General features: G+C 45.6%; 1 protein-coding gene across 1 annotated transcript; it reads right to left on the minus strand.

Moving 5' to 3' along the window:
• LOC121542517 (solute carrier family 13 member 4-like) lies at positions 1 to 27,299 on the minus strand. The gene is made up of 15 exons (XM_041851911.1): positions 26,683 to 27,299; positions 23,655 to 23,783; positions 19,217 to 19,353; positions 18,958 to 19,139; positions 17,163 to 17,217; positions 17,009 to 17,042; positions 16,816 to 16,911; positions 13,068 to 13,252; positions 3,280 to 3,399; positions 3,053 to 3,154; positions 2,823 to 2,924; positions 2,430 to 2,664; positions 1,626 to 1,787; positions 1,055 to 1,192; positions 1 to 418 (listed from the first exon to the last, which is right to left on the minus strand). Exons 1-15 carry the CDS (start codon positions 26,803 to 26,805, stop codon positions 281 to 283), a joined length of 1,938 nt encoding a protein of 645 aa, XP_041707845.1. The 5' UTR covers positions 26,806 to 27,299; the 3' UTR covers positions 1 to 280.
• Positions 27,300 to 27,709: the final 410 nt, after the last annotated feature.

Genomic DNA, 27,709 nt, shown 5'->3' on the forward strand with positions numbered 1-27,709 from the left:
TATCCACCTTGTCCAAAAGTCTCTACTTGGTCTCCGTTCTCCAGTAAACTTGTTTTATCAACATGCTTCTTTCCTTCCACTTTCCTTCCCCAACCTGCCCGATTCTCAGACGTTACCAGCCAGGTTGAAGGAATAAGCCTCAGTCCCTTTCAATTTGGCATTTACAGTAAAAGAGACGGCGAGTGGGTCTCTGTTTTGAGACCTCTTCAGCATTCTTCCGCTCTCTGCCTCTCTCTCTCTCTCTGCGTGACTGTCTGCACTCTCTCGCACCCCCGCGTGGTTATAAGCTGCCAGTGACGTTCCTGGCGATGGCCCAGTCTGGGAACTCAGTCAGGTTGAAGAGGGGCACGCCCCAGGTCATTATGGCCAGCATCACCACTAGAACCCCAATCAGATTCACCCCAAAACCTGCCTTCACCTGAGACAGACAACAACAACACTGGGTAAGAAAGATGTACTTGTTCTCTCACTTATCATTAAAGAGCTACAGTATGTAGTTTAGCCTGGGTGTTATATTTAGGGCCCTGTGTTTTGTGCAATCATGTGACATAGCAAGTTATCTTATTTCTCATGCTTTATTATATATATTTGTATTAGTTATACTATTTTGATATTGATTACTGCACTGTTGGGTAGCGCTTGCAAGTTAAGCATTTCACTGTAGTTGTGCATGTGACAATAAAACTTGAAACTTGCATTTATCCAGAAATGAGAATTACACCAAACATGAAAGCAATTGTCTGAGTATGGTACTGGACCATCTGACAATCAAAAGGAAAGGGAACACTGATGAAAAAGCTTTAAATAAAAGGTTAAAATCCAGGCATGTCACATGATTGCGCAAAACACAGGGCTCTAGTTATAGTGACTGATTGCTGCTCATTAAAAGGTATTACGACTATTAAATAAATCTGTTATAATCTTGTATAATAGGACTGTTACATAAAAATGTCATAATTGAGTGTTTTTGCAACAACAGCCTTTGATTCTGCTTGGCACTGTGCTGTCCCGTCCCAGTGGGGTTTGTGCTTATGTGTTTGTGTTTGTGTCTCACCATGTCGCTGATCTGCACGTGTCCGTAACTGAACACTATGGCGTTGGGGGGGTTCCCGACGGGCAGCATGACCCCAAATGACACACACATGGTGGCGGGGATGAGTGTGTGGAGGGGGTTGATCTGCAGGGTCTCCGACTGAGCGAGAAAGAGAACAGAGGTCACCATTACTGAGTGTCAAAGGAACAGGGTGTCTCTCTGACTGCTTTCAATAATATTGACAGTGGCACAGAGGGAGGAGTCGAGCAGATGGCTGTGTTGATGGTGAGAGAGGAGAGTAGAAGTGTGTAGGCTATTTGAGGACACTAAGAATCAAGTGGAGAAATTGAAGGATGGGGCTTAGGTTCTTCTTCATGGGCTCTCAGGGTTAGAGGGGATAGTTAGGGAAGAGAGAATAGACAACGAATGTGGTTCTCTCTGGAGCAGAGTGTATAAACACAGTGTGGTTCTTACCAGAGACGATCGAGAGGATAGGTAGAGAAGACTGACAGAGAATGACTGTTGTTATTCTTACCAGTGCAGAGAGGATAGGTAGAGAAGACTGACAGAGAATGACTGTTGTTATTCTTACCAGTGCAGACAGGATAGGTAGGAACACGGTGAGAGTGGCGGGGTTGCTGGCGAACTCTGTAACCGCAGAGACGAGCAGGCAGGCCAGCAGCGTGACCATCCACGGGGGGAGACCACTCATCGGCTCCAGCTGTCTGCCTATCCACACACTCAGCCCCGAAACCTGAACACACACACACACACACGACCAGACACACACACACCACATGATCAGACACCACGCTGAGTTGTCTTTGATGTATGTAATATAGATTGTGTCACGATTTCCGCCGAGGCTGCCCCCCCTCCTGGTTCGGGCAGGCTTCGGCGTTCGTCGTCACCGGAGTACTAGCTACTGCTGATCCCATTCTCATCACTCCACTTGTCATGTCTTGTCAATCACACACATCTAGTGCTCATTCCCCTAATTAGTATGTGTATAAGTGTTCCCTCTGTTCCCCTTGTCTTTGTGAGTGATTGTTTTGTTGTGAGAGCGTGTAGCTCGGTTGAGCTACATTTCACTGTGTTATTGCCAAGATGGATGTTTTCCCTAGTACAGTTTTGTTTGACGCTTGAGGCGTTTGATTTATGCAAATAGTGTGTGATTATAGATGTATTCTCATAACTCACATACCCAGGGCCTACTTTGGGTCCCGAACTATAGTTTAAGAAACCCTGGTAGTGTATATAGCCTATTATCCATTTCAGAGCTCTTGTATGTCACCTTGAATTAGGCTGTTTGAGAAGGTTTTAATCCTAAGAAATCTGCCCTGTGGTGAGTAGCCTACATGTTGTTTGTACAGTAGTACAGTATATAACCTGCTACCTTGCAGCCAGCAGCCAAGGCGTAGCCCCCTCCCACCAGGATGACGATCTCCCAGGGCATGAGATTCTGGAAGTCCTTCCAGGTGATCATGGGGGCCAGGGGGTCTGGGTCTCTCTCTGCGGAACCTTCCCCTGCGGGGGTGCTGGGGGCCCGAGAGAAGGGCCGACGGGCCGGGATGAGGAAGAGCAGGAAGCCCAACAGCACAGAGACAGTGGCGTCGGTCCTGTAGCCTTTCCTGCGGGAACAAAACACAACATTAAACAACACCGTTTTTTAAATCTAACATTCATTATTCAAGGTTAGTCTCAATGAGATAGACTGCATTTAAAATAGCACCCTATAGTGTGCCATTTCCCCCCTTTTATAGTGCACTACCAAAAGGTAGCTACGTACTTCTCGAACAGCGACGTCCACCCGGGTACGAAGCCTGGTTCTCTGGTGAACCACAGCAGAGTCATCAGTATGAAGAACACTCCTGTCACCACCTCTGGATAGCTACAGCACAGGAGAAACAACACACAGGTCAGTTTTATTGTTTTCATTCAGCTTTTGGGCCATCAATTAGTCCTCAAATATGATTATACAGCTAGTCTCTTGTCCTGGAAAACGAGTCTAAAAATCACCTGATAGGCCCAAGCTTTATGTACTCGTCGTGGATCCTCCTCTCTGACAGCATCTCTCTCCTTGTCTTACGCTTTTTACTCAACGAGCATGTCTCCCTGAAACTGGACACATAACAACACAGTAAGGTCATATCACAGAGATACCTCCACAATGTGTGTGTGTGTCTCTGTGTGTGTGTTCCTGTGTGCGTGTCTTCCTCCATTTCACATGCATGCGAGGTGCTTACTTGCAGCCAAGGAAGAGGAAGTGCAGCCAGACCCAGGTCAGCAGCAGCATGATGATAGCGATGGGGAAACTGAAGATGAACCAGGTCCCAAAGTTGATCACCTTCGCATCCGGGTAGCGACTGCAAGGGGGAAAGAGAGAGAGAGAATAGTTAGTGATGGGAGGACATACAGAGAGCATGGTTAACGTTAAACCAAATGCACCACACAATCTGTAAGGGTATTGTCCTCATAGTATAACACCAGCCATCTCGACCAAGAGGCTCAGAATCTGACCTTTTGGTGTCATGTCTATGGTGTTGGACTACTAGTTGCAGGGTAATCTCTCATGGACAGACTAAATGGATGCGACGGCTATAGAGCAACAGTAGTTCTGGTTTTCCGTCACTGGTTATTTAGACGTATCAGGGTTGGGTGAAGGTTGTGCTTAAAGTGCAGGCTTGGATTTCAAGCAGAACATTTTTGGAAGGAGAGGGGCTTTGGCTTAGAGTTTCCATTTAGAGGGGTGGAGACTTCACTAGTCTTTTTAGCATTTTATCTCATACATCTCCCCCAGAACTAGGGCTGTGGCAGTCACAACATTTCGTCAGCTGGTGATTGTCAAGCAAATAACTGCCGGTCTCACGGTAATTGACCGTTAATTAACATAAACACATTTAGCATCTCCTGGCTTCCACACATAGCCTACAAGCCACTGATGCAGACCTTTGGAACATCCATGTAATATAGCCTACACCTTCACAATAAATCCATTATTTATTTTAGACAGGTCTAATGAAACATGATATGAAGAAAATGTAGTCTATTTCAGAAGAACAGAATAGCATACTCTGAGTTGTCCTTATGTTAGGCCCTGATCTGGCTATGCCAAATGGCTGTGGGCTACGCTACTTCATTTAGCAGACAAGATTTGCTTAGAATTCCGTGGCATTATCCAACTGCGTGTGTCCTTATCCAATTCCGTGGTGCATATTGAAGATATTAGAAGAACTGTCCACATTTACATTTCATCAGCCAACAAGATGAGTAGGCCTAACGAACAGCAAAAGCACTAGCCTATGTCAATCTACTGTTCCCCATAGTACAAAAGTTGACCTATTGTATTCTGTGCAATAAATAAATATTCCAAACATAGTCTGGGACAGTTGTGGGATGCGATAGATCCCAAATTAATAAAATATTAGGCTATTTCTTCACATTATAAGCGCAGAAATGCACACACGGCAGTAGGCTATAAGCGTGAATGTTCCATTAGCCGGAAAACACCATTATCAAAAGTGACCGCAAATGCGATTATGCATGTAATGCTTTTATTATAAAGGTGCATTTTTATGGTGAAAATTATCTTCCCCAAACTCACGCGCTGCTTATGTATGCCAGTTAGGCTCTACACCCCTTGTAAAGCAGATTAATGTGCTTAATTTTAAGAAGTTAGTTGGTCACTTTAGTTGTGATACAAACATTAACAAAACATATAGGCCTATGAGGTGTGCAACTATGATTAGAAAAAGTTGCCAAAAAAACACATTGTTTCTTGCTTTATGCTGGGCATCATGCAGGTCATTGACCACACAATGAATAAGGTCAGGTCAGGCCTATGTTCTGCCTCCATGGCCTATGTGGAAGGATATCTAGTAATTGTCAATACTGGGCAGTGATATGGCAATATCGCTGTTTGCTGAAAGACAAGCTGACTCGCTGCTTCTTCTTCGTATACTTGCTCTGCTGTTCGATATCTGCCCACTAAAAGGCTGAACACATGCATATTCTGACAGTTCCTACAGATAACACTGTTGAGTCAATCAATCAATAGAACCGTTGCGGTTCCATCCACTCAGTCAGCAATGTGAAGGGTCTATGCAAAAACACCTTGTTAGTGGGATTTTCCATAGCAGGGATTATATCATATCAAAATGAATCTTAGATATGATTGCAATGTTTCCTGACATTGCACCTGTGTAAGGGTCACTGGGACCAGGGGTGTCTAATGAACTCCCCTCCCCCTGGGTAGGTTTACCCCCCCCACTGTCTGAGGTCAAGGTTTAGTGAGGGCTTTCATTCCTTTTTCCATGTGGAAGTACCGAGCAAGATCCTGTTTGCGCACGCACACATACATACACACACACACACATGAATAGCATGTGTCATTTGTTGTGATTTATAAAAATAACGAGTCGCCCATTCACGAACACAAATACTCGCTTTCGGTTGGTTTCACCCAATGATGTACATACAGCGCAGTCTGAAAGTTTTCAGACCCCTTGACTTTTTCCACGTTATGTTACAGAATTTTTTGCACATTTATAAAAAATGCTAAATATATAATTTACATAAGTATTCAGACCCTTTACTCAGTACTTTGTTGAAGCACCTTTGGCAGCGATTACAGCCTCAAGTCTTCTTGGGTATGACGCTACAAGCTTGGCACACCTGTATTTGAAGAGTTTCTCCCATTCTTCTCTGCAGGTCTTCTCAAGCTCTGTCAGGTTGGATGGGGAGCGTCGCTATTTTCAGGTCACTCCAGAGATATTTGATTGGGTTCTTTGTCCGGGCTCTGGCTGGGCCACTCAAGGACATTCAGAGACTTGTCCCGAAGCCACTCCTGCGTTGTCTTGGTTGTGTGCTTAGGGTCGTTGTCCTGTTGGAAGGTGAACCTTCGCCCCAGTCAGAGGTCCTGAGCGCTCTAGACCAGGTTTTCATCAAGGATCTCTCTGTACTTTGCTCTATTCATCTTTCCCTCGATCCTGACTAGTCTCCCAGTCCCTGCCGCTGAACAACATCCCCACAGCATGATACTGCCACCACCATGCTTCACCGTAGGGATGGTGCCAGGTTTCCTCCAGACGTGACGCTTGGCATTCAGGCCAAAGAGTTCAATCTTGGTTTCATCAGACCAGAGAATCTTGTTTCTCATGGTCTGAGAGTCCTTTAGGTGCTTTTTGGCAAACTCCAAGCGCGCTGTCATGTGCCTTTTTACTGAGAAGTGGCTTCCGTCTGGCCACTCTACCATAAAGGCCTGATTGGTGGAGTGCTGCACCGATGGTTGTCCTTCTGGAAGGTTCTCCCATCTCCACAGAGGAACTTTGGAGCTCTGTCAGAGTGACCATCGGGTTCTTGCTCACCTCCCTGACCAAGGCCTTTCTCCCCCGATTGCTCAGATTGGCCAGAGGGCCAGCTCTAGCAAGAGTCTGGGTGGTTCCAAACTTCTTCCATTTAAGAATGATGGAGGCCACTGTGTTCTTGGGGACCTTCAATGCTGCAGAATTTTTTTGGTACCCTTCTCCAGATCTGTGCCTCGAAACAATCCTGTTTCGGAACTCTACGGACAATTCCTTCGACCTCATGGCTTGGTTTTTGCTTTGACATGCACTGTCAACTGTGGGACCTTATATAGACAGGTGTGTGCCATTCCAAATCATGTCCAATCAATTGACAATCAATTGAATTTACCATAGGTGGACTTCAATCAAGTTGTAGAAACATCTCAAGGGTGATCAATGGAAACAGGATGCACCTGAGCTCAATTTCGAGTCTCATAGCAAAGGGTCTGAATACTTATGTAAATAAGGTATTTCTAAAACATTTGCAAAAATGTCTAAAAACCTGTTTTCACTTTGTCATTATGGGGTATTGTGTGTAGATTGATGAGGATTTTATTTATTTAATCAATTTTAGAATAAGGCTGTAACGTAACAAAATGTGGAATAAGTCAAGGGGTCTGAATACTTTTCAAATGCACTGTACATACACACACTATAGTCTGGCTGGAGGTTACAGTACACTTACTTTAAGGAGCCTCTCAGCTGTCCAACTTTATGACACCATTAAATGATTTATCATTATGTCACTTAAAGGGATACTTCAGGATTTTGGCAATGAAGCCCTTTATCTACTTCCCCAGAGTAAGATGAACTTGTGGATATCAATTTTATGTCTCTGCGTGCAGACATAAAAATTTTATCCATGAGTTCATCTTACTCTGGGGAAGTAGATAAAGGGCTTCATTGCCAAAATCCTAAAGTATCCCTTTAATGACTATTGATGTTGAAGGAATCTTTTGGAATCTGGTCTCATTGTATATTAGATGCAAGGGAGATTATATTGAGTATCATTAATTACTTGTATTATCACCATTGACTATCAATATAATATAATACAGTAATATGTGCCATTTCGCAGACTATTGACTGCTTTGACAAATCTGCATACCAGTGTTTAGATGATGGGTCTGGTCTGGTGTTGTTGTGAACATTGCTCACTGTTGGAACTCCCTGTTCCCGCAGTAGCAGGATACAAATGCCTACTGGTTTCATTCGTGTGGACCTGTTATAGCTCCTCAGACAATAAATCATATTTTGGAGATCACCAGCAAACCCCCTGACTCACAGAGCTGTCCTTCACCAATCTGAGCCCCAGTTTGACAGAGCTATATGTGAAGGAGTTACTTAATACTGACTCACATATTATACTTGCACTGGGGAGGGAGGGATGGAGGAAAGGAGGGGGATAGACGGGGGAGAAGGAAGTCTGATATATACACAGTCAGCGTTACCTTTGTCCAACAAACTTTTAGATGAAAAGAGGCGATTTTCCCTGGTTTAGCCTAGCTGGTTTATTATGGTGCCCAGGAAATCCGCTTTGTGGGATTGTTGAGAGGGTTTACACCAATCCATCAATCCCAGGCCTCTTTGTTCTTTTGTTTCCTCTGGTCCCTGACACCCTCGGTCACTGAGTTAAACATGACATATCGTATCATTCAATGTTCCCTCTAAACTGCGCACTTCCTCCAGGACTGCGGAGCAGAAGAAATGCCATGCGGCGCAGAGACGCAAGAGATTGAAATTAAACTGATTTCGCCCCATTAATTTGCACTATATAGATAACGTTTTTTCTGTGATCGAATCAACATTATAATCAGGCCCTTTTCAATGCAACAAACCAAAACAAATCTAACTTTGCAAGATTGAGTCTGTGATTTTGTTGTAGGCAGAGGCATAATTCAACGGAGTAGAATTTATATTGGCGTGGGTAGCCCACGAGCAATCTTTCAATCACTCGCGCTTTTCAGATCAGAGTGCAGAGCCCGCGCGTGTGCACATTTGTTGATATTCTTTGCTAGTTAGCGAGTTATTAGCCCAGTTATAGATTAGTATAGGTCAGCAATGGGGAGTTACCGCATCCTACAAGAGCACAAAACGTGTAGGCTACATTTCAAGCGCTTCCTACAAGAGCACAAAACGTGTAGGCTACATTTCAAACGGTCTTTAAAAAGCCAGTCAGGTAAAAATGGTATGTCTTAATTGAAGGGGCAGTGTTGTATTTTGAGACAGGCTTGAATATGCAAATAAGCCAATCGGCAGAGGGGTTGTGTCACGATCGTCGGAAGGAGCGGACCAATACGCAGCGCGTGGAGTGAACATGATGACTTTATTTATAAAGCAACCACGTAAAAACAACAAAAGACGATAGTGAAGTCCTAACGTAACAATACACTGAACTTGGAACAATAACCCACAAAACAAAGGTGAAAACTGACAGTTTAAATATGGCTCCCAATCAGAGATAACGAGCCGACAGCTGACACTCGTTACCTCCGATTGGGAGTCATTGACTACAACATACAACACCTAGAAAACCAACCCACAGACCTGCAAACATAGAAATACACCCGACAGAACTACCAACATAGAAAAACACCCAAATCCCCAACAAAACAACATACACTCTAGCTCACATACAAAAGTCCTAGAGCCAGAGTGTCACAGTACCCCCCCCTAAAGGTGCGCACTCCGGGCGCACCAGCATACGCTCTAGGGGAGGGTCTGGGTGGGCGTCTGTCCACGGTGGTGGCTCTGGCCCCGGTCGTGATCCCCACCCCACCACAGTCACAAACTGTTTAGTAGGCAGTACCGGACTAAGGGACAGCACCTGACTAAGGGGCAGCACCGGACTAAGTGGCAGCACCGGACTAAGGGGCAGCACCGGACCAAGGGGCAGCACCGGGCCAAGGGGCAGCACCTGACTAAAGGGCAGCACCGGACTGAGGGGCAGATCCTGGCTGGCTGGCTCAGGCGGATCCTGGCTGGACGGCTCTGGCGGATCCTGGCTGGCGGAAGGCTCTGGCTGATCCTGTCTGGCAGAAGGCTCTGGCTGATCCTGTCTGGCAGAAGGCTCTGGCTGATCCTGTCTGGCAGAAGGCTCTGGCTGATCCTGTCTGGCAGAAGGCTCTGGCTGATCCTGTCTGGCAGAAGGCTCTGGCTGATCCTGTCTGGCGGAAGGCTCTGGCTGATCCTGTCTGGCGGAAGGCTCTGGCTGATCCTGTCTGGCGGAAGGCTCTGGCTGATCCTGTCTGGCAGAAGGCTCTGGCTGATCCTGTCTGGCGGAAGGCTCTGGCTGATCCTGTCTGGCGGAAGGCTCTGGCTGATCCTGTCTGGCAGAAGGCTCTGGCTGATCCTGTCTGGCGGAAGGCTCTGACGGCGTTGGGCAGACGGGCAGTTCAGACGGCGTTGGGCAGACGGACAGTTCAGGCCCCGTTGGGCAGACGGACAGTTCAGGCCCCGTTGGGCAGACGGACAGTTCAGGCGGCGTTGGGCAGACGGACAGTTCAGGCCCCGTTGGGCAGACGGACAGTTCAGGCCCCGTTGGGCAGACCGGACAGTTCAGGCCCCGTTGGGCAGACGGCAGACTCTGACCGTCTGAGGCGCATCGTAGGCCTGGTGCGTGGTGCCGGAACAGGAGGTACCGGGCTGAGGACACGCATCTCAGGGCTGAGTGCGGAGAGAAGCAACAGGGCTTGCTGGACCCTGGGAACGCACACATGACGCCTAGTGCGGGGAGCCGGAACAGGGCATGCTGGACCCTGGGGACTCCCATAACGCCTAGTGCGGGGAGCCGGAACAGGGCATGCTGGACCCTGGGGACTCCCATAACGCCCTAGTGCGGAGAGCAGGAACAGGCCGGGCGGGGCTGGCGACGCGCACCGTATCCCTGGTGCGTGGAGTAGGAACAGGCCGGGCTGGGCTGGCGACGCGCACCGTATCCCTGGTGCGAGTGGCCGGAACAGGCCGGGCCGGGCTGGCGGCGCACCGTATCCCTGGTGCGTGGAGTAGGAACAGGCCGGGCTGGGCTGGCGACGCGCACCGTATCCCTGGTGCGAGTGGCCGGAACAGGCCGGGCCGGGGTTGGCGGCGCACCGTATCCCTGGTGCGAGTGGCCGGAACAGGCCGGGCCGGGCTGGCGGCGCACCGTATCCCTGGTGCGTGGAGTAGGAACAGGCCGGGCTGGGCTGGCGACGCGCACCGTATCCCTGGTGCGAGTGGCCGGAACAGGCCGGGCCGGGTTGGCGAAGCGCACCGTATCCCTGGTGCGAGGAGTAGGAACAGGCCGGGCTGGGCTGGCGACGCGCACCGTATCCCTGGTGCGAGTGGCCGGAACAGGCCGGGCCGGGTTGGCGGCGCACCGTATCCCTGGTGCGAGGAGTAGGAACAGGCCGGGCTGGGCTGGCGACGCGCACCGTATCCTTAGTGCGAGGGACCGGAACAGGCCGTACCGTACGGGAACACACACTACTGGCTGCACCACGGGACTAGGAACGGGCCGGACCGAACTGGTTACACACCCCAGTACCTCACGCCGTGCCTCAACACTTTCCTTCCCTGCTTTACCCAGTTGCCCCCTTGACCTGGTAGCCCACTGAATCCGTCCCTTCTCTGCCTCCGTCAGCCCCCTTAACCTGGCAGCCCTCTGACTCTGCCTTGTGGCAGCCTCCTGCTGCTCCGTCGCCCAAGCCATGTGCCCCCCCCCAAAAATTTCTAGGGGTTGCCTCTCGTCCTTCCGACGATGATGGCCCTGCTGATGCCGTTGCTCCTCTCGCCGTCGCCTCTCCACCGTCTCGTTCCATGGTCGGCGATCCATACCATCTAGGATCTCCTCCCAAGTCCAGGACCCTTTACCTTCCACCAGTTCCTTCCATGTCCAGACCCTTTGTTCCTGGACGCGCTGCTTGGTTCCTTTACGGTGGGTTATTCTGTCACGATCGTCGGAAGGAGCGGACCAATACGCAGCGCGTGGAGTGAACATGATGACTTTATTTATAAAGCAACCACGTAAAAACAACAAAAGACGATAGTGAAGTCCTAACGTAACAATACACTGAACTTGGAACAATAACCCACAAAACAAAGGTGAAAACTGACAGTTTAAATATGGCTCCCAATCAGAGATAACGAGCCGACAGCTGACACTCGTTACCTCCGATTGGGAGTCATTGACTACAACATACAACACCTAGAAAACCAACCCACAGACCTGCAAACATAGAAATACACCCGACAGAACTACCAACATAGAAAAACACCCAAATCCCCAACAAAACAACATACACTCTAGCTCACATACAAAAGTCCTAGAGCCAGAGTGTCACAGGTTGCCTACATTGTCTAATTCTCTGTATGGTAATAATAATTCATTTTATTTTGAAAAGTGGTTTCTTGCATCATACAACACAATACAATGCAATTTACAGTCAGCTATTTGGCCCATGGTGTTACAGACCAAGTGAAAAAGCATTAATTAATTTAAGCCCTTCATAATGTAAAAACGTTTTTAAAAGTCTCATGCAATGTAGGTCAGCATTGAACAACACATATAGGCTACTGTAGGCTATATCATTTAAATCCAAAGCTATTTCCATGTGAAAATGTTATGGGATTTGCTCCATTGGTTTTGTTGGTAGGCCTACATTATGCTCAAATAGCCACAACAGCCTATTGGCTACTGTCTAAAACTGTAAGGGTACAGCCTCAGTGTTCACTGTAAACGTACGACGGACGTTGCACAACATTCTCACAATGTTCAAGTTGCCGCTCACAAGACCTAAAAGTTGCTCAGTGCCCCCAAGATTTTGAGGGAACATTGGTATCATTCATCTAATCAACCATCTTTATCGATCCATTAAACGTTTCACTGAGACAGAAATGACAGATTGTTATTTGGCTGATATTGACACGGTATGGGGTATTTGTCAGGTATTGTATCTAGTAGTGAGCAATGTGTGGTACTCTATTTTGTTGATATCAATAGACTGTGTAACCAGTGTGAAATGGCTAGCTAGTTAGCGGTGCACACTGGTAGCGTTTCAATTGGTGACATCACTTGCTCTGAGACCTAGGTGTTTCCCTTGGCTTCCCGTGGCTTTTGTGGAGAGATAGGTAACAATGCTTCATTGGTGTCTGTTGTCGATGTGTTCAGAGGGTCACTGGTTCGAGCCCAGGTTGAGGCAAGGAGAGGGAAGGAAGCAATACTGTTACATTGGTGCCGTGACCCGGATAACTCAGTTGGGCTCTCCCCAGCTGCTGGAGTTGCTGCAGAGAAGGAGGTCAAAGAGGGATGACTGTAACTGGTGTGAAATGGCTAGCTAGTTAGCGGTGCACACTAGTAGTGTTTCAATTGGTGACGTCATTTTCTCAGAGACCTTGAAGTAGTTGTTTCTCTTGCTCTGCAAGGGCCGTGGCTTTTGTGGAGCGATAGGTAACGATGCTTTGTGGGTGCCTGTTGTCGATGTGTTCAGAAGGTCCATGGTTTGAGCCCAGGTTGGCAATACTGTTACACATGGGATATTTGTCTGATAGTGTATTGATAGGCCATACATTTACATTTACATTTACGTCATTTAGCAGACGCTCTTATCCAGAGCGACTTACAAATTGGACCTATTGAACTGCATTGGGGTAGTGTATGGTATTGTACCTATTGAACTGCATTCAATGCAGTGTATGGTAATGTAGCTTACTTGTTGAACTGTTCAGCGAAGATAAGGTTGGTGGAGGTGCCGGTGATGGTGATGAGGCCTCCGATGGTGGCGGCGTACGTGATGCTGAGAGACAGACATTTACAGATCATATGATCTCTCTTGGTGGGGTAGCGAGAGTCCTTGCTCTCCTTCTCCTTCTTAGGCTCTGGGATGCTGATTGCTGTCTGGAACAGAGAGAGGAACAAGTATAGTGAGTCACTGTTTGTGAAATGAAGAAATATATAAACATGTATATACATAAATATTGCTCCCAGCGTTGGTCAAAGCTCAGAATGCTTATATTCTTGATCTGACTGAGTTCTAATTGAGCCTGCCTCTTTGCGAACGAGTGGAATCATGAATAGTGGTTTGTTAGTTATGTTCACATGCGTCCCCCGGATTTGCCTCCTGGATTTGCCTTTTTAGCAGCACATTTACCACTTTCTCAAACGGCTAACTCCGTCCTCTCGCGGCACAGGCCGAGGGCATGAGATGTGAAACGAACTTCCCCAGAGTCGGCTCACTAGAGAAGTAGGCAAAACTGTAGAGGCTGCTGACAGTGTGTTTGCAATTTTAAAACCGTCCTGCGACTCCTGCCGTGTCTACAGACATCCCCAAAGAAACAAAAAATGTATTTCTGAGAATGAGTGCACAACTGGTAGTCGCTTATAGATATGTGTGGCTATGTAGATCAGTGGAGGCTGCTGAGGGGAGGACGGCTCATAGTAATGGCTGGAACGGAGCAAATGGAATGGCATCAAACACATGGAAACCACTGGCTCTGACGCACATCTGATGTGGCAGGGCTTGCAAACTATTACGGACTACAAAGGGAAACCCAGCCGCGATCTGCCCAGTGACGCGAGGCTACCAGACGAGCTGAATGCCTTTTAGGCTCGCTTCGAGGCATGCAACACTGAAGCATGCATGAGAGCACCAGCTGTTCTGGACAACTGTGTGATCACGGTCTCCGTAGCCGATGTGAGCAAGACCTTTAAACAGGTCAACATTCACAAGGCCGCAGGGCCAGACGGATTACCAGGGCGTGTACTCAGAGCATGCACGGACCAACTGGCAAGTGTCTTCACTGACATTTTCAACCTCTCCCTGACAGAGTCTGTAATACCTACATGTTTCAAGCAGACCACCATAGTCCCTGTGCCCAAGAATGCGAAGGTAACCTGCCTAAATGACTACCGCCCTGTAGCACTCACGTCGGTAGCCATGAAGTGCTTTGAAAGGCTGGTCATGGCTCACATCAACACAATCATCCCAGAAACCCTAGACCCACTCCAATTCGCATACCGCCCCAACAGATCCACAGATGACGCAATCTCAATCGCACTCCACACTGCCCTTTCCCACCTGGATAAAAGGAACACCTATGTGAGAATGCTGTTCATTCACTACAGCTCAGCGTTCAACACCATAGTGCCCACAAAGCTCATCACTAAGCTAAGGTCCCTGGGATTAAACACCTCCCTCACTGGATCCTGGACTTCCTGACGGGCCGCCCGCAGGTGGTAAGGGTAGGCAACAACACATCTGCCACTCTGATCCTCAACACCTGGGCCCCTCAGGGGTGCGTGCTTAGTCCCCTCCTGTACTCCCTGTTCACCCACGACTGTGTGGCCAAGCACGACTCCAACAACATCATTTAGTTTGCTGACGACACAACAGTGGTAGGCCTGATCACCGACAACGATGAGACAGCCTGTAGGGAGGAGGTCAGAGACCTGGCAGTGTGGTGCCAGGACAACAACCTCTCCCTCAATGTGAGCAAGACAAAGGAGATGATTGTGGACTACAGGAAAAGGAGGGCCAAACAGGCCGCCATTAACATCGACGGGGCTGAAGTGGAGCGGGTCGAGAGTTTCAAGTTCATTGGTGTCCACATCACCAACAAACTTTTATGGTCCAAACACACCAAGACAGTCGTGAAGAGGGCACGACAACACCTTTTCCCCCTCAGGAGACTGAAAAGATTTAGCATGGGTCCCCAGATCCTCAAAAAGTTATACAGCTCCACCATCGAGAGTATCCTGACTGGTTGCATCACCGCCTGGTATGGCAACTGCTCGGCATCCAACCGTAAGGCGCTACAGAGGGTAGTGCGTATGGCCCAATACATCACTGAGGCCAAGTTTCCTGCCATCCAGGACCTATATACTAGGCGGTGTCAGAGGAAGGCCCAAAAAATTGTCAAAGACTCCAGTCACCCAAGTCATAGACTGTTCTCTCTGCTACCGCACGGCAAACGGTACCGGAGCGCCAAGACTAGGTCCAAAAGGCTCCTTAACAGCTTCTACCACCAAGCTATAAAATTGCTGAACAATTAATAAAATGGCCACCCGGACTACTTACATTGACACCCCCAGTTTTATCTATGTATAGTCACTTTACCCCTACCTACATGTTCAAATACCTCGACTAACCTGTACCCCCGCACATTGACTTGGTACTGGTTACTGTATATAGCCTCGTTATTGTTATGTAATTTTATTGTGTTACTTTTTATTTTATTTTTTACTTTTGTTTATTTAGTAAATATTTCTTGAACTGCACTGTTGGTTAAGTAAGCATTTCACGGTAAGGTCTACACCGGTTGTATTCGGCGCATGTGACAAATACATGTTTTTTTTTAAATGTATTTGATGTATTTGATAACATTCCACTAATTCTGCTCCAACCATTACCACGAGCCCGTACTCCCCAATTAAGGTGCCACCAACCTCCTGTGATATAGATTTGTCAGTCAGGTGGCTAGCTGCCGGCAGTAACATTGAAGGGCTCTGGCTAGTATTAATTAGCCAGCTATGAAGTAAGAAGTTAACGTTAAGATTTTAGTCATTTAGCAGACGCTCTTATCCAGAGCGACTTACAGTTAGTGAGTGCATAAATGTTTCAAACTGCCCCCCCCGTGGGAATCGAACCCACAACCCTGGCGTTGCAAGCGCCATGCTCTACCAATTGAGCTACAGGAGGTCTAACGTTAAAATATTGCCATTGCTATCTGGGATCTTTGGTACGTCCCTACCCTAACCTTAACTCTAACCAAAACCCCTACCTAACCCTAACCTTAACCCTTACCATAACCATTTAAATATCATCTTCAATGGGGTAGGGATGTCCCAAGGATCCCGGATAGCACGGACCAGCAAAAAATATGCTACTAAGTTCTCATAAAAACTTTGCTTTACAGAGAGTAGGCTACTAAGAGTGGTGAGGCTGAGGCAAGCCGCAATACATGCAGAGGGAACCATAGGAGACAGAAAGAGAGAGAGGAAGCAAACAGAGAGAGAGGTTAGAACAGTGGTTCCCAAACTTGTGGTCGATGCCCCATGTGGGGTCCCTGAGAAAATCATTACCAATCTTATCAAACAAGTTAGGATTGATGTCTGTTTGATTAGGAATACAAATGTAAACGCTATGTCATTTCAGAAAATAGATATCTATGTGAAGATGATTTTATGCAATTCATCATTACAACTGACTGAACAGTCGCTGATGCTACGTGTCAGTGTGAATCATTTCTCATATTTCCCCCCTTTCAGGGGTATGTGTTTGTAGATCGACTGAGGTGAATTAACCTACAGCAGCCAAGGTGATAATGGCTGGGGGTTATTTTTGCTTGTTTTTGCTGTTTTCCAAATAGCAATAAATGGGGGGTTCAAGACCCCTCTTTCCGGACCTCACTAAAACTCAAACCCTGGTTATGGCCCTGTGTGTGGAGTGTGTGTCTACTGACCGATGGCAGGTGTCCATTGGTCTGCTTGAGGGACAACTGGCCCAGACTAGCGTTACTGGCCTTCCTACCAGTCCCGTTAGACTCCACAGTCGGCAACTGAGAGAACAAAACACGCAATGGAGAATTATCGTTGATGTAAAAGAATGGAACAACAGATATTCTTACACAGATTTACAAAGGTTTATATCCTCACCTCAGTCAGAGTGCAGAGCTCCTGCTTCATACAGCTGTGGATAAAACACAACATGTTCATAATTTTAACACTGGAGTTGTTTTCATGATGTGGACTGCAAGACTATATTGTATGTGATTCTTCAGTGATTGTCTCAAATCTCCTCAGGTCTTACCTGTCTCTGCGATACAGACGCTCTAGTTGGTTCTTTTCCAGATTCTCTTCCTTGTCTGCAAAGAAGCAAAACAAAACCATTTAACGATTATAGTTACAGTTGAAGTCGGAAGTTTACATACACTTAGGTTGGAGTCATTAAAACTCGTTTTTCAACCACTCCACAAATTTCTTTTTAACAAACTATAGTTTTGGCAAGTCGGTTAGGACATCTACTTTGTGCATGACACAAGTAATTTTTCCAACAATTGTTTACAGACAGATTATTTCACTTATAATTCACTGTATCACAATTCCAGTGGGGTCAGAAGTTTACATACACTAAGTTGACTGTGCCTTTAAACAGCTTGGAAAATTCCAGAAAATGATGTCATGGCTTTAGAAGCTTCTGATAGGCTAATTGACATAATTTGAGTCAATTGGAGGTGTACCTGTGGATGTATTTCAAGGCCTACCTTCAAACTCAGTGCCTATTTGCTTGACATCATGGGAAAATCAAAAGAATCAGCCAAGACCTCCGAAAAAAAATTGTAGACCTCCACAAGTCTGGTTCATCCTTGGGAGCAATTTCCAAAAGCCTGAAGGTACCACGTTCATCTGTACAAACAATAGTACGCAAGTATAAAACACCATGGGACCACGCAGCCGTCATACCGCTCAGGAAGGAGACGCGTTCTGTCTCCTAGAGATGAACGTACTTTGGTGGGAAAAGTGCAAATCAATCCCAGAACAACAGCAAAGGACCTTGTGAAGATGCTGGAGGAAACAGGTACAAAAATATCTATATCCACAGTAAAACGAGTCCTATATCGACATAACCTGAAAGGCCGCTCAGCAAGGAAGAAGCCACTGCTCCAAAACCGCCATAAAAAAGCCAGACTACGGTTTGCAACTGCACATGGGGACAAAGATCGTACTTTTTGGAGAAATGTCTTCTGGTCTGATGAAACAAAAATAGATCTGTTTGGCCATAATGACCATCGTTATGTTTGGAGGAAAAAGGGGGACGCTTGCAAGCCGAATAACACCATCCCAACCGTGAAGCACGGGGGTGGCAGCATCATGCAGTGGGGGTGCTTTGCTGCCGGAGGGACTGGTGCACTTCACAAAATAGATGGCATCATGAGGAAGGAAAATTATATGGATATATTGAAGCAACATCTCAAGACATCAGTCAGGAAGTTAAAGCTTGGTCGCAAATGGTCTTCCAAATGGACAATGACCACAAGCATACTTCCAAAGTTGTGGCAAAATGGCTTAAGGACAACAAAGTCAAGGTATTGGAGAGGCCATCACAAAGCCCTGACCTCAATCCTATAGAAGATTTGTGGGCAGAACTGAAAAAGCGTGTGCGAGCAAGGAGGCCTACGAACCTGACTCAGTTACACCAGCTCTGTCAGGAGGAATGGGCCAAAATTCACCCAACTTATTGTGGGAAGCTTGTGGAAGGCTACCCGAAACGTTTGACCCAAGTTAAACAATTTAAAGGCAATGCTACCAAATACTAACTGAGTGTATGTAAACTTCTGACCCACTGGGAATGTGATGAAATAAATAAAAGCTGAAATAAATCATTCTCTCTACTATTATTTTGACATTTCACATTCTTAAAATAAAGTGGTGATCCTAACTGACCTAAGACAGGGACTTTTTACTAGGATTAAATGTCAGGAATTGTGAAAAACTGAGTTTAAATGTATTTGGCTAAGGTGTATGTAAACCTCCGACTTCAACTGTATGTACAATTTATCATATCACTGAGATGTTTACTGCAGGCAGTGAGGGGGCAGCCATACCGCTGAGGCAGTTGTCCTCGGTGGCCTCGACAGTTTCGGAGTCTTCCTGGGTGTCGGCCACGCCGGTGCAGATGAGCTGCTGCAGGACGGCCTCAGCGATAGGCATCACCATGGCAGTGGTGGAGGTGTTACTAAGCCACATGGACAGGAAGACTGTACAGCACATGAAACCCAGCACCAACCTGAGAATACACACAGGATATTTATATATGCTAGTGTGCACATGCACGTGTGTGTGTTATGGTAGCTGCGTCCTTACATGCCAGGCTTGGCTCCAGCGATCATGACCATGCGTAGAGCGATGCGTTTGTGGAGGTTCCATTTCTCTATGGAGGCCGCCAGACAGATTACCCCCATCAGCAGCAGAGTGGTGTCCTTACAGTACTCTGCAGCTACCTGTACCAAAGACAACCACACAGTATTTATAGCACTCTATACGCACATATACACTCAATCCTTACATGGGGCTCACACGAACACACACCTGGATTCAGTCAAATGTTTTTTTTTTGTTTGTTTTTTTACTTTGACCTCTTCTGTGTTCATGTTTTCTGAAAAGAAATCAGTATTTGCAGTTTCTCCCCCCAAGTTAATCTGAGCTGTTTCTGCCATGGTCACTGTAGCTCAATTGGTAGAGCATGGCGCTTGTAACGCCAGGGTAGTGGGTTCGATCCCCGGGACCACCCATACGTAAAAATGTATGCACACATGACTGTAAGTCGCTTTGGATAAAAGTGTCTGCTAAATGGCATATTATTATAATTTTTTATTATGTCACTGGTCAGTATACTGTTGTATACCACCACAGGTCATGACCTCTAACTACAGAGAATTGACCTTTTATTATAATAGGAACTAGACCATCATGACTGCTCTCCAGTCTTTGTCCAGTTCTCATCTTTAGTCAGAACCCCTCTGTTGAGTTCTGAGAAGCACATACTGCACTCCAGGATGGGCTCAGTCAACACAGATGGATCAGTTGGATCAACACGTCTGAGCTTTGCTCCTTTCCAAACATTTATGATTGAAGACATGTGAACTAAAATGTGACCCAAAAACCGAGGCACGGCATGTGAGAGGGCAGGGGGGAAGGTGTTACGCGTAACACCTTCCTGTTTGTGCCAGGATAAAACTGAGGTAAAGCAATCCTATTGGTGAGGCAAGGTGAGGTGTGAGAGGGCAGCACTCAGTACAGTACACAAGTGTAGTCATCAGAGCAAAGAGTTGCATAAAAACATGCATATTTACCAAACACGATTACAAGAGCTTATAATAACACTAACAGCCTGCTTTGGCAGGTTTTGTCCATGCGATCGGATCACATGAGCAACTCAGTGGTTCTTTTTTATGTAACACTGATATAGTGAGGAGAGGGATAGATTAATGGTGGTCATTGGGGCCACTTGGGGCTGGTTTAATGACAGACTATTTCCTGTCCAGCAGGGGTTAATGGGTTACTCGGATCATGTATTTATATGTATGTACATTACCTTTCAAAAATGTGGGGTCACTTAGAAATGTCCTTGTTTTCAAAAGAAAAGCAATTTTTTTGTCCATTAAAATAACATCAAATTGATCAGAAATACAGTGTAGACATTGTTAATGTTGTAAATGGCTATTGTAGCTGGAAATGGCTGATTTTTAATGGAATATCTACATAGGCGTACAGAGGCCCATTATCAGCAACCATCAGTCCTGTGTTCCAATGGCACGTTGTGTTTGCTAATCCAAGTTTATCATTTTACGTACTTATTAAATAGTACCCGCAAAACACCAGTCTCAACGTCAACAGTGAAGAGGCGACTCCGGGATTCTGACCTTCTAGGCAGAGTTGCAAAGAAAAAGTCCAGTGATACGGTTTCCCCTTGTGGATTTTCATGTGGACTTTAACGTGACTCTGTTCATAAAAGCTCTTCCCACACTCTTGGCAGGAGTATGGCTTTACATCACGGTGAGTGTGGGTCCTGTGCAGGGTCAGAGAACCTGAACAGATAAACCGGCTGTGGCATTCAGAACATTCAAATGGCCTTTCCCCAGTGTGAAAGCGCTTGTGTTTGGCCAGATCTCCAGACTGAGTGAAGCGTTTACCGCACTCGGTGCAGGTGTATGGTTTCTCACCTGTGTGAGTGAGATGATGGTTCTTCAGGTGTGAGAGTCTAAAAAACGTATTGTCGCACACTGTGCAGTGGTAGGGCCTCTCCCCGGTGTGTGAGCGCATGTGTAACTTCAACAACCCAAGCCTTATGAACTTCCGCCCACAAACCCCACAATGGTAGTTTTTCTGGTTGTTGTGTATAATCAGGTGTGTTTTCAGATAACATTTGTCAGCAAAGTCTTTACCACACACCGTACATTTGAAAGGTCTCTCCCCTGAGTGTACGTGCAGGTGAAGCTCCAGACTACCCCTGTATGCATACCACTTGTCACATTGGGAGCAGGATAACTTTCTCTCACCAGAGTGAACAGTCATGTGATTCCTGAGAAGGTTTGCCTGGGCGAAAGCCTTCCCACAATCCTGGCATTTGAATTATTTGACCCCCTTGTGTATTAGCAGGTGTTTGCCTTAACTGCTGTTGTTCGAGAATCTTTTGCCGCACTCTTTGCATTCGTAAGGCTTCTCTCCGGTGTGGATGCGCATGTGAGTGTTCAGGCTTGTAGGAGTAGTGAGGATCTTGCCACATTCGGAGCAATGGAAGTAGACTTCCAGACAGATCACAGGCTTAGTGTCCTTAGGTTTAGTGCCCTCTGGTTCGTGACACCGGTGAGGCCCCAGTCCCCAGCAATTCTCAAAGCTCTTCCCACAGTCAGCGCATGTATGTGCATGTATGTACACTACCAGTCAAAAGTTTGGACACACCTACTCATTGAAGGGTTTTTCTTTATTTTTACTATTTTTTACATTGTAGAATAATAGTGAACACATCAAAACTATGAAATAACACATATGGAATCATGTAGTAACCGAAAAAGTGTTAAACAAATCTAAATATATTTTATATTTGAGATTCTTCAAATAGCCATGATGACAGCTTTGCACACTCTTGGCATCCTCTCAACCAGCTTCATGAGGTAGTTACCAGGAATGCATTTCAATTAACAGGTGTGCCTTCTTAAAAGTTAATTTGTGGAATTTCTTTCCTTCTTAATGCATTTGAGACAATAAGTTGTGTTGTGACAAGGTAGGGGGGGTATACAGATGATAGCCCTATTTGGTAAAAGACCAAGTCAATATTATGGCAAGAACAGCTCAAATAAGCAAAGAGAAATGACAGTCCACCATTACTTTAAGACATGAAGGTCAGTCAATACGGAAACTTTCAAGCACTTTGAAAGTTTCTTCAAGTGCAGTCGCAAAAACCATCAAGCGCTATGATGAAACTGGCTCTCATGAGGACCACCACAAGAATGGAATACCCAGAGTTACCTCTGCTGCAGAGGATAAGTTCAGTAGAGTTACCAGCCTCAGAAATTGCACCCCAAATAAATGCTTCACAGAGTTCAAGTAACAGACACATCTCAACATCAACTGTTCAAAAGGGACTGTGTGAATCAGGCCTTCATTGTCGAATTGCTGCAAAGAAACTACTACTAAAGGACACCAATAATAAGAAGAGACCTGCTTGGGCCAAGAAACAATTGCAATGGACATTAGACCGGTGGAAATGTGTTCTTTGGTCTGGAGTCCAAATTTGAGATTTTTGGTTCCAACCGCTGTGTCTTTGTGAGATGTGGTGTTGGTGAACGGATGATCTCCACATGTGTATTTCCCACCGTAAAGCATGGAGGACCAGGTGTTATGGTGTGCTTTGCTGGACCAGGTGTTATGATGTGCTTTGCTGGTGACCCTGTCTGTGATTTATTTAGAATTCAAGGCACACTTAACCAGCATGGCTACCAGAGCATTCTGCAGCGATACGCCATCCCATCTGGTTTGGGCTTAGTGGGATTATCATTTGTTATTCAACAGGACAATGACCCAACACACCTCCAGGCTGTGTACGGGCTATTTTACCAAGAAGGAGAGTGATGGAGTGCTGCATCAGATGACCTGGCCTCCACAATCCCCCGACCTCAACCCAATTGAGATGGTTTGGGATGAGTCAGACGGCAGAGTGAAAGGAAAGCAGCCAACAAGTGCTCAGCATATGTGGGAACTCCTTCAAGACTGTTGGAAAAGCATTCCAGGTGAAACTGGTTGAGAGAATGCCAAGAGTGTGCAAAGCTGTCATCAAGGCAAAGGGTGTCTATTTGAAGAATCTCAAATATAAAATATATTTTGATTTGTTTAACACTTTTTTGGTTACTACATGATTCCATATGTGTTATTTCATAGTGTTGATGTCTTCACTACTATTCTACGATGTAGAAAATAGTACAAATAAAGAAAAACCATTGAATGAGTAGGTGTGTCCAAACTTTTGACTAGTACTGTATATGTATATATATATATTTGCGGGAAAATATGGTGGATTGGAAGTGATGCAGACAATTACATTGATGGAAGTTACAATCCATCTGCAATATTAAAGCTGATCTACCCCTCTAAAAAAAAAAAACGTTTTTGTTTAGTGTATGTGTTTTGAGAGGCATGTGTATATTTGTGTGTGTGTGTATGTGTGTGTGCGCACTCCTGGTCCTCAGTGCCCTTAGCAGAGAGTGAGAGAAAGAGAGAGTAGAGTGAGTGATAGTTTACTGACCTCGCTGGACTTGAGCACTCCGAACAGTGGGTATAGGAAGGCTGGTACGAGGGCAGCGGCTCCCAGGGGTACAGCTTCTGATACCCAGTACACTGCTGTCACTATCAACACATATGCACAGCAGGCCTCCTACAGGGTACAGAGACACAGGGGGTGAGATATAGGGAAGAGACAATTGGGCTTTTATGCAACAATGCAGTTTGCCAAGGGCCAAACATTATGCATTTCTGCCTGTATCGTATTGTAACGTTTCTTATCATAAAAGCGACGGCTAGTCTTACTGGGGTCCGACATATAACGAAAAATACATTACAGACAAAATACTTTTCAATTTACAGACATTTAAAAACATTAACATGTAGTGTGTGTGCATCTATCAGTTACAAAGCTACGGTGAGACCAAACCGCTGTGTTCGTTATTCACATTTCAACACCATTTATTTGCCATGGAAACAATGGAGAATGTTCTCAGTTTGTGAAAGAGCCAATCCAAATTCCAATCTAATAGCTTAATCAAAATGGGATTTGTTAAGTCATTCATTTAAACATACCTGTTTAACATTTTTGTTTTCTTGAAACATGAGGCAGCTTTTCATCAAAATAGATGAATAACTGGATCATTTTTAGAGAGTAGTTCACAGAGCTTGTCAAGTCAATGAATATCTTGGACCTTCTCTATTAGTGAGCTGTGCATATCTATCTCACCACATTGAATGATCCTTTGTTACCCATAGGTATAGGTAGAGGGGTAACGTACAGTACACGGTCACATTGTACAGTAAACCAGCGGTAGTGAGGAAGTCTTAAAACTCTCCCTTCCCATTAAATGTGTCATACACGTGATATGTGTCAGGCACTTGTCTGACCAGTGCTGCATGTAACTCCCGGTGGAGTAGAGGTTGTCTAGAGAGAGAGGTGAGGGGTCTGGCAGTGTATCAGCTACACACAAACACACACGCACACACACACACACTGGTAGTGTAACCACTCATTGAAAACAATGTTGAATATTGTTGTATATCACGCAGAGATTTAAGACATTTGGCCTCTCCATGGTGCCTTTGAGGCATCAGCCACCAACCCTGGCCACTAGCACCTGCCTGGGCACATTCTCCACTAGCACCCTACTGGACATGCCCAGTCCTGACCACACCACCCCAGTCCTGACCACACCACCCCCTTCCTGTGATCTAGATAAATATATAGGCTGTTATACATTAATAATCTACTTTGGCCACATTGAAAGTGTCCCCAGGTTTTGCCCCAGGAAACTGAGGTGATCTGACTATCTCCCAGTAGTTAGTGTTTGTCAGATACTGGATGTGAAGTCAGATCTCTGTCATTCAGGAGACTGGGGATAGAGACAATCAGTGGTCCTAAGAGATTATTGATCAGAGGTTGTCACACAGAAGAGAACTGTCATGCAATGAATGGACTTTCAATTAATCAATAAACTCACTCAGAATCTCATCATTTTTTCAGTTTCATCAGATAACTGGGTTACTGAGGCAATCATGGGTTATCTCTTACTTACTGACAGGTTTCATTCAGATAGATAGTAGGGAAATAAGTTTCTAAATGGTAAATTGCTCAATTTGTTTCTCCAATCTGGCATGTGTATGGATGGACTGTATGATTTTCACTGCAATGAGCAAGCACTTGTCAAGATATCAAAGGTGACTTAGCAGAAAGTTTCTATCCACCTCTGGAGGTAGCATGGGCATGTGAGTTCTTAGAATGAGAATTTGGAGGAAAGTTCACTTCACCTTTCAGACGATGACTCAACATGACCCTTAAGTGAGTGATGTGATCAATAAAATAAACTGGCTTTCAGGCATTAAAGCTCAGTTGGTAGAGCATGGCGCTTGCAACTCCAGGGTTGTGGGTTCGATTCCCACGGGGGGCCAGTATGAAAAATAAAAAAATGACTAAAATGTAAATGTAAAATGTAATGTTATCTCTTCATAAAGGCCAAATGCTTTTATAAAGATAATCCATCTGGATAACCGTTCATCAGTGTTGATTTTCAGATGATTACAGTAAGAATGGATTCACTCATTAGTTAAATTCCTCTTATCTTCCTCTGGAGAAACAATGATGATTAAATGGAAACACGGTTTGCATTTCCTCATATGATCTCTACTGATAATCTCTGAACACAGTTAGGCCAGTTAATCTGCTCTTTAGACAAACATTATGGCTCCTGACTCAAACCCCAAGGAGCTGAGTTCATCCTACTATCAGAAATAAGGAGGATCCCTAACCTTGCCTGAGACCAGGGCCAGTATTTATAAAGCGTCTCAGACTAGGAGTGCTGATCTAGGATCAGTTTAGAGATTTAGATCTTAATGAATAAGGACCCTGAAGACTAGGCTTTAGTTCAGTGGGCTAACACAGTCCTGGAGTAAGAAACCTGGGTTTGAACCCAGAGAGGCACATTAGTACAATTCTCTCAGGCTGACACAGGAGAACAGAGCATGAGGGGTTTTGTAGCTGCAGCTGGCCACATGCTCCATTGTTCTGACCCTCTCTGAACTTGACAAATTCTGTAATTGGTGAGAGGGCATTCTGGAACCGCAGGTGGTTCTACGCAAACAGAACGACCAGATCCTTCCCCGCATAGCTGAGCTGAGTTATATAACCTAATAGCTTGGCACAGATTCCCTTTCTCCCTGCCGCCTGTGGTGCTGCCTGTGGTGCCAACCGCTGTACAACAATGCACCCTACTGTGATGTATAAACACGCGGGATGGTGCAATTTACGCACAGACGCCGAGTGCATAAAACAATGCGTAAAACAAGTCACCATTAGCAAAGCATTATTGGAATATGATGTAAATCGAAATATTTGTACTGTGGTTATGTATTATGGCTAAATATAATAATAAAGACACTGACAGCTGTTCTCATCCCCAATTGTATTATGCTTCATATACTGTAGGCTAAATCGGAAGAACAATGCAGATAGGCTACCCATGGGCAATATTTTTTCATGCTAGTGACATGGTATGATGAAGTCGGGTACTCACGCTGGTGGGGTGGATGAGGGGCAGCGGCAGCAGCGACAGCGGGATCAGCACCACCAGGATCAGCTTGCGTGCTCTCCATAGCTTCTTGATAAGGTCCATCCTTGCGGCGGCCTCCAGCCTCATCGGGGACTGCTCGCCTGGGTTCGGTCTCAGCGCAGAGAAGCTGGCTTGTTGGTCCCTTTTAACTGGTTATTTGGCGTGACATGAAGTCTTAATGAAAGTAAAATAAAAATCCCTTTAAATGTCTCCTTCTGGAGTGAAAACTGGAGTTTCTATTTGCAGTTGGTTGGTCCTTGCAGGTTCTGTTTGTTTGGTTCTGGGGGCTATGCACTGCAGTCTACAGCGCACAGTCCTCCGTCTGAAATAACTGCTCTGTGGACAATCTCACCTCCGTACTTGACCTGCAGACAACCCCCACCTTTGAGTGCAGCTACGAGGTCTAAAAGTGCAACAAATAGTTTCCTGACTTCTTTTTCAATGTTGTCTACCTATTCTTATCTGAAAACCAGATAAGTTCGCTTTTGCAGGGCTCCCTTGCAAAATAGACCTTGATCTCAATGGGACTCCCTGCTCAAATAAAGTTTAAATAAAATGTTGTAAAATGCTAATTTTTTAGATAGACCAGGCGGCACATCTGTATATAGGCTACTGTGAGTGCAATAAATGTCTATATAAAGGGGTTCTCAGCACGAATACTTTTCATAACTTGTCACATTTATGACCCTCCAGTATGCTAATTTTCTCAACCTCATCCTTCACTCCGCCTCACTGGTCTCTAAACCAATCAGCGTTTAGTAATTACTTGTCATGAGTTTCGAGCATGTTATGCAGAAGAGTCGTAGGCCTTATGTTGTTTCAATGCGTGGAATGTGTAATAATATTGCAGACATGTACCATTGGTAATCAAGTTCCCAATAACTGATCTTATAATCTAACATTTGCTACCAGGACAATTTACATTGACCCCCTTTATAATTTATGTATTTATCTTAATTGTTTTGCACTGACTCCCTTGCACTGTCTCTAT

The sequence above is a fragment of the Coregonus clupeaformis genome, unplaced genomic scaffold (genome assembly GCF_020615455.1).
Source record: "Coregonus clupeaformis isolate EN_2021a unplaced genomic scaffold, ASM2061545v1 scaf0025, whole genome shotgun sequence".
NCBI classification, from domain to species: domain Eukaryota; kingdom Metazoa; phylum Chordata; class Actinopteri; order Salmoniformes; family Salmonidae; genus Coregonus; species Coregonus clupeaformis.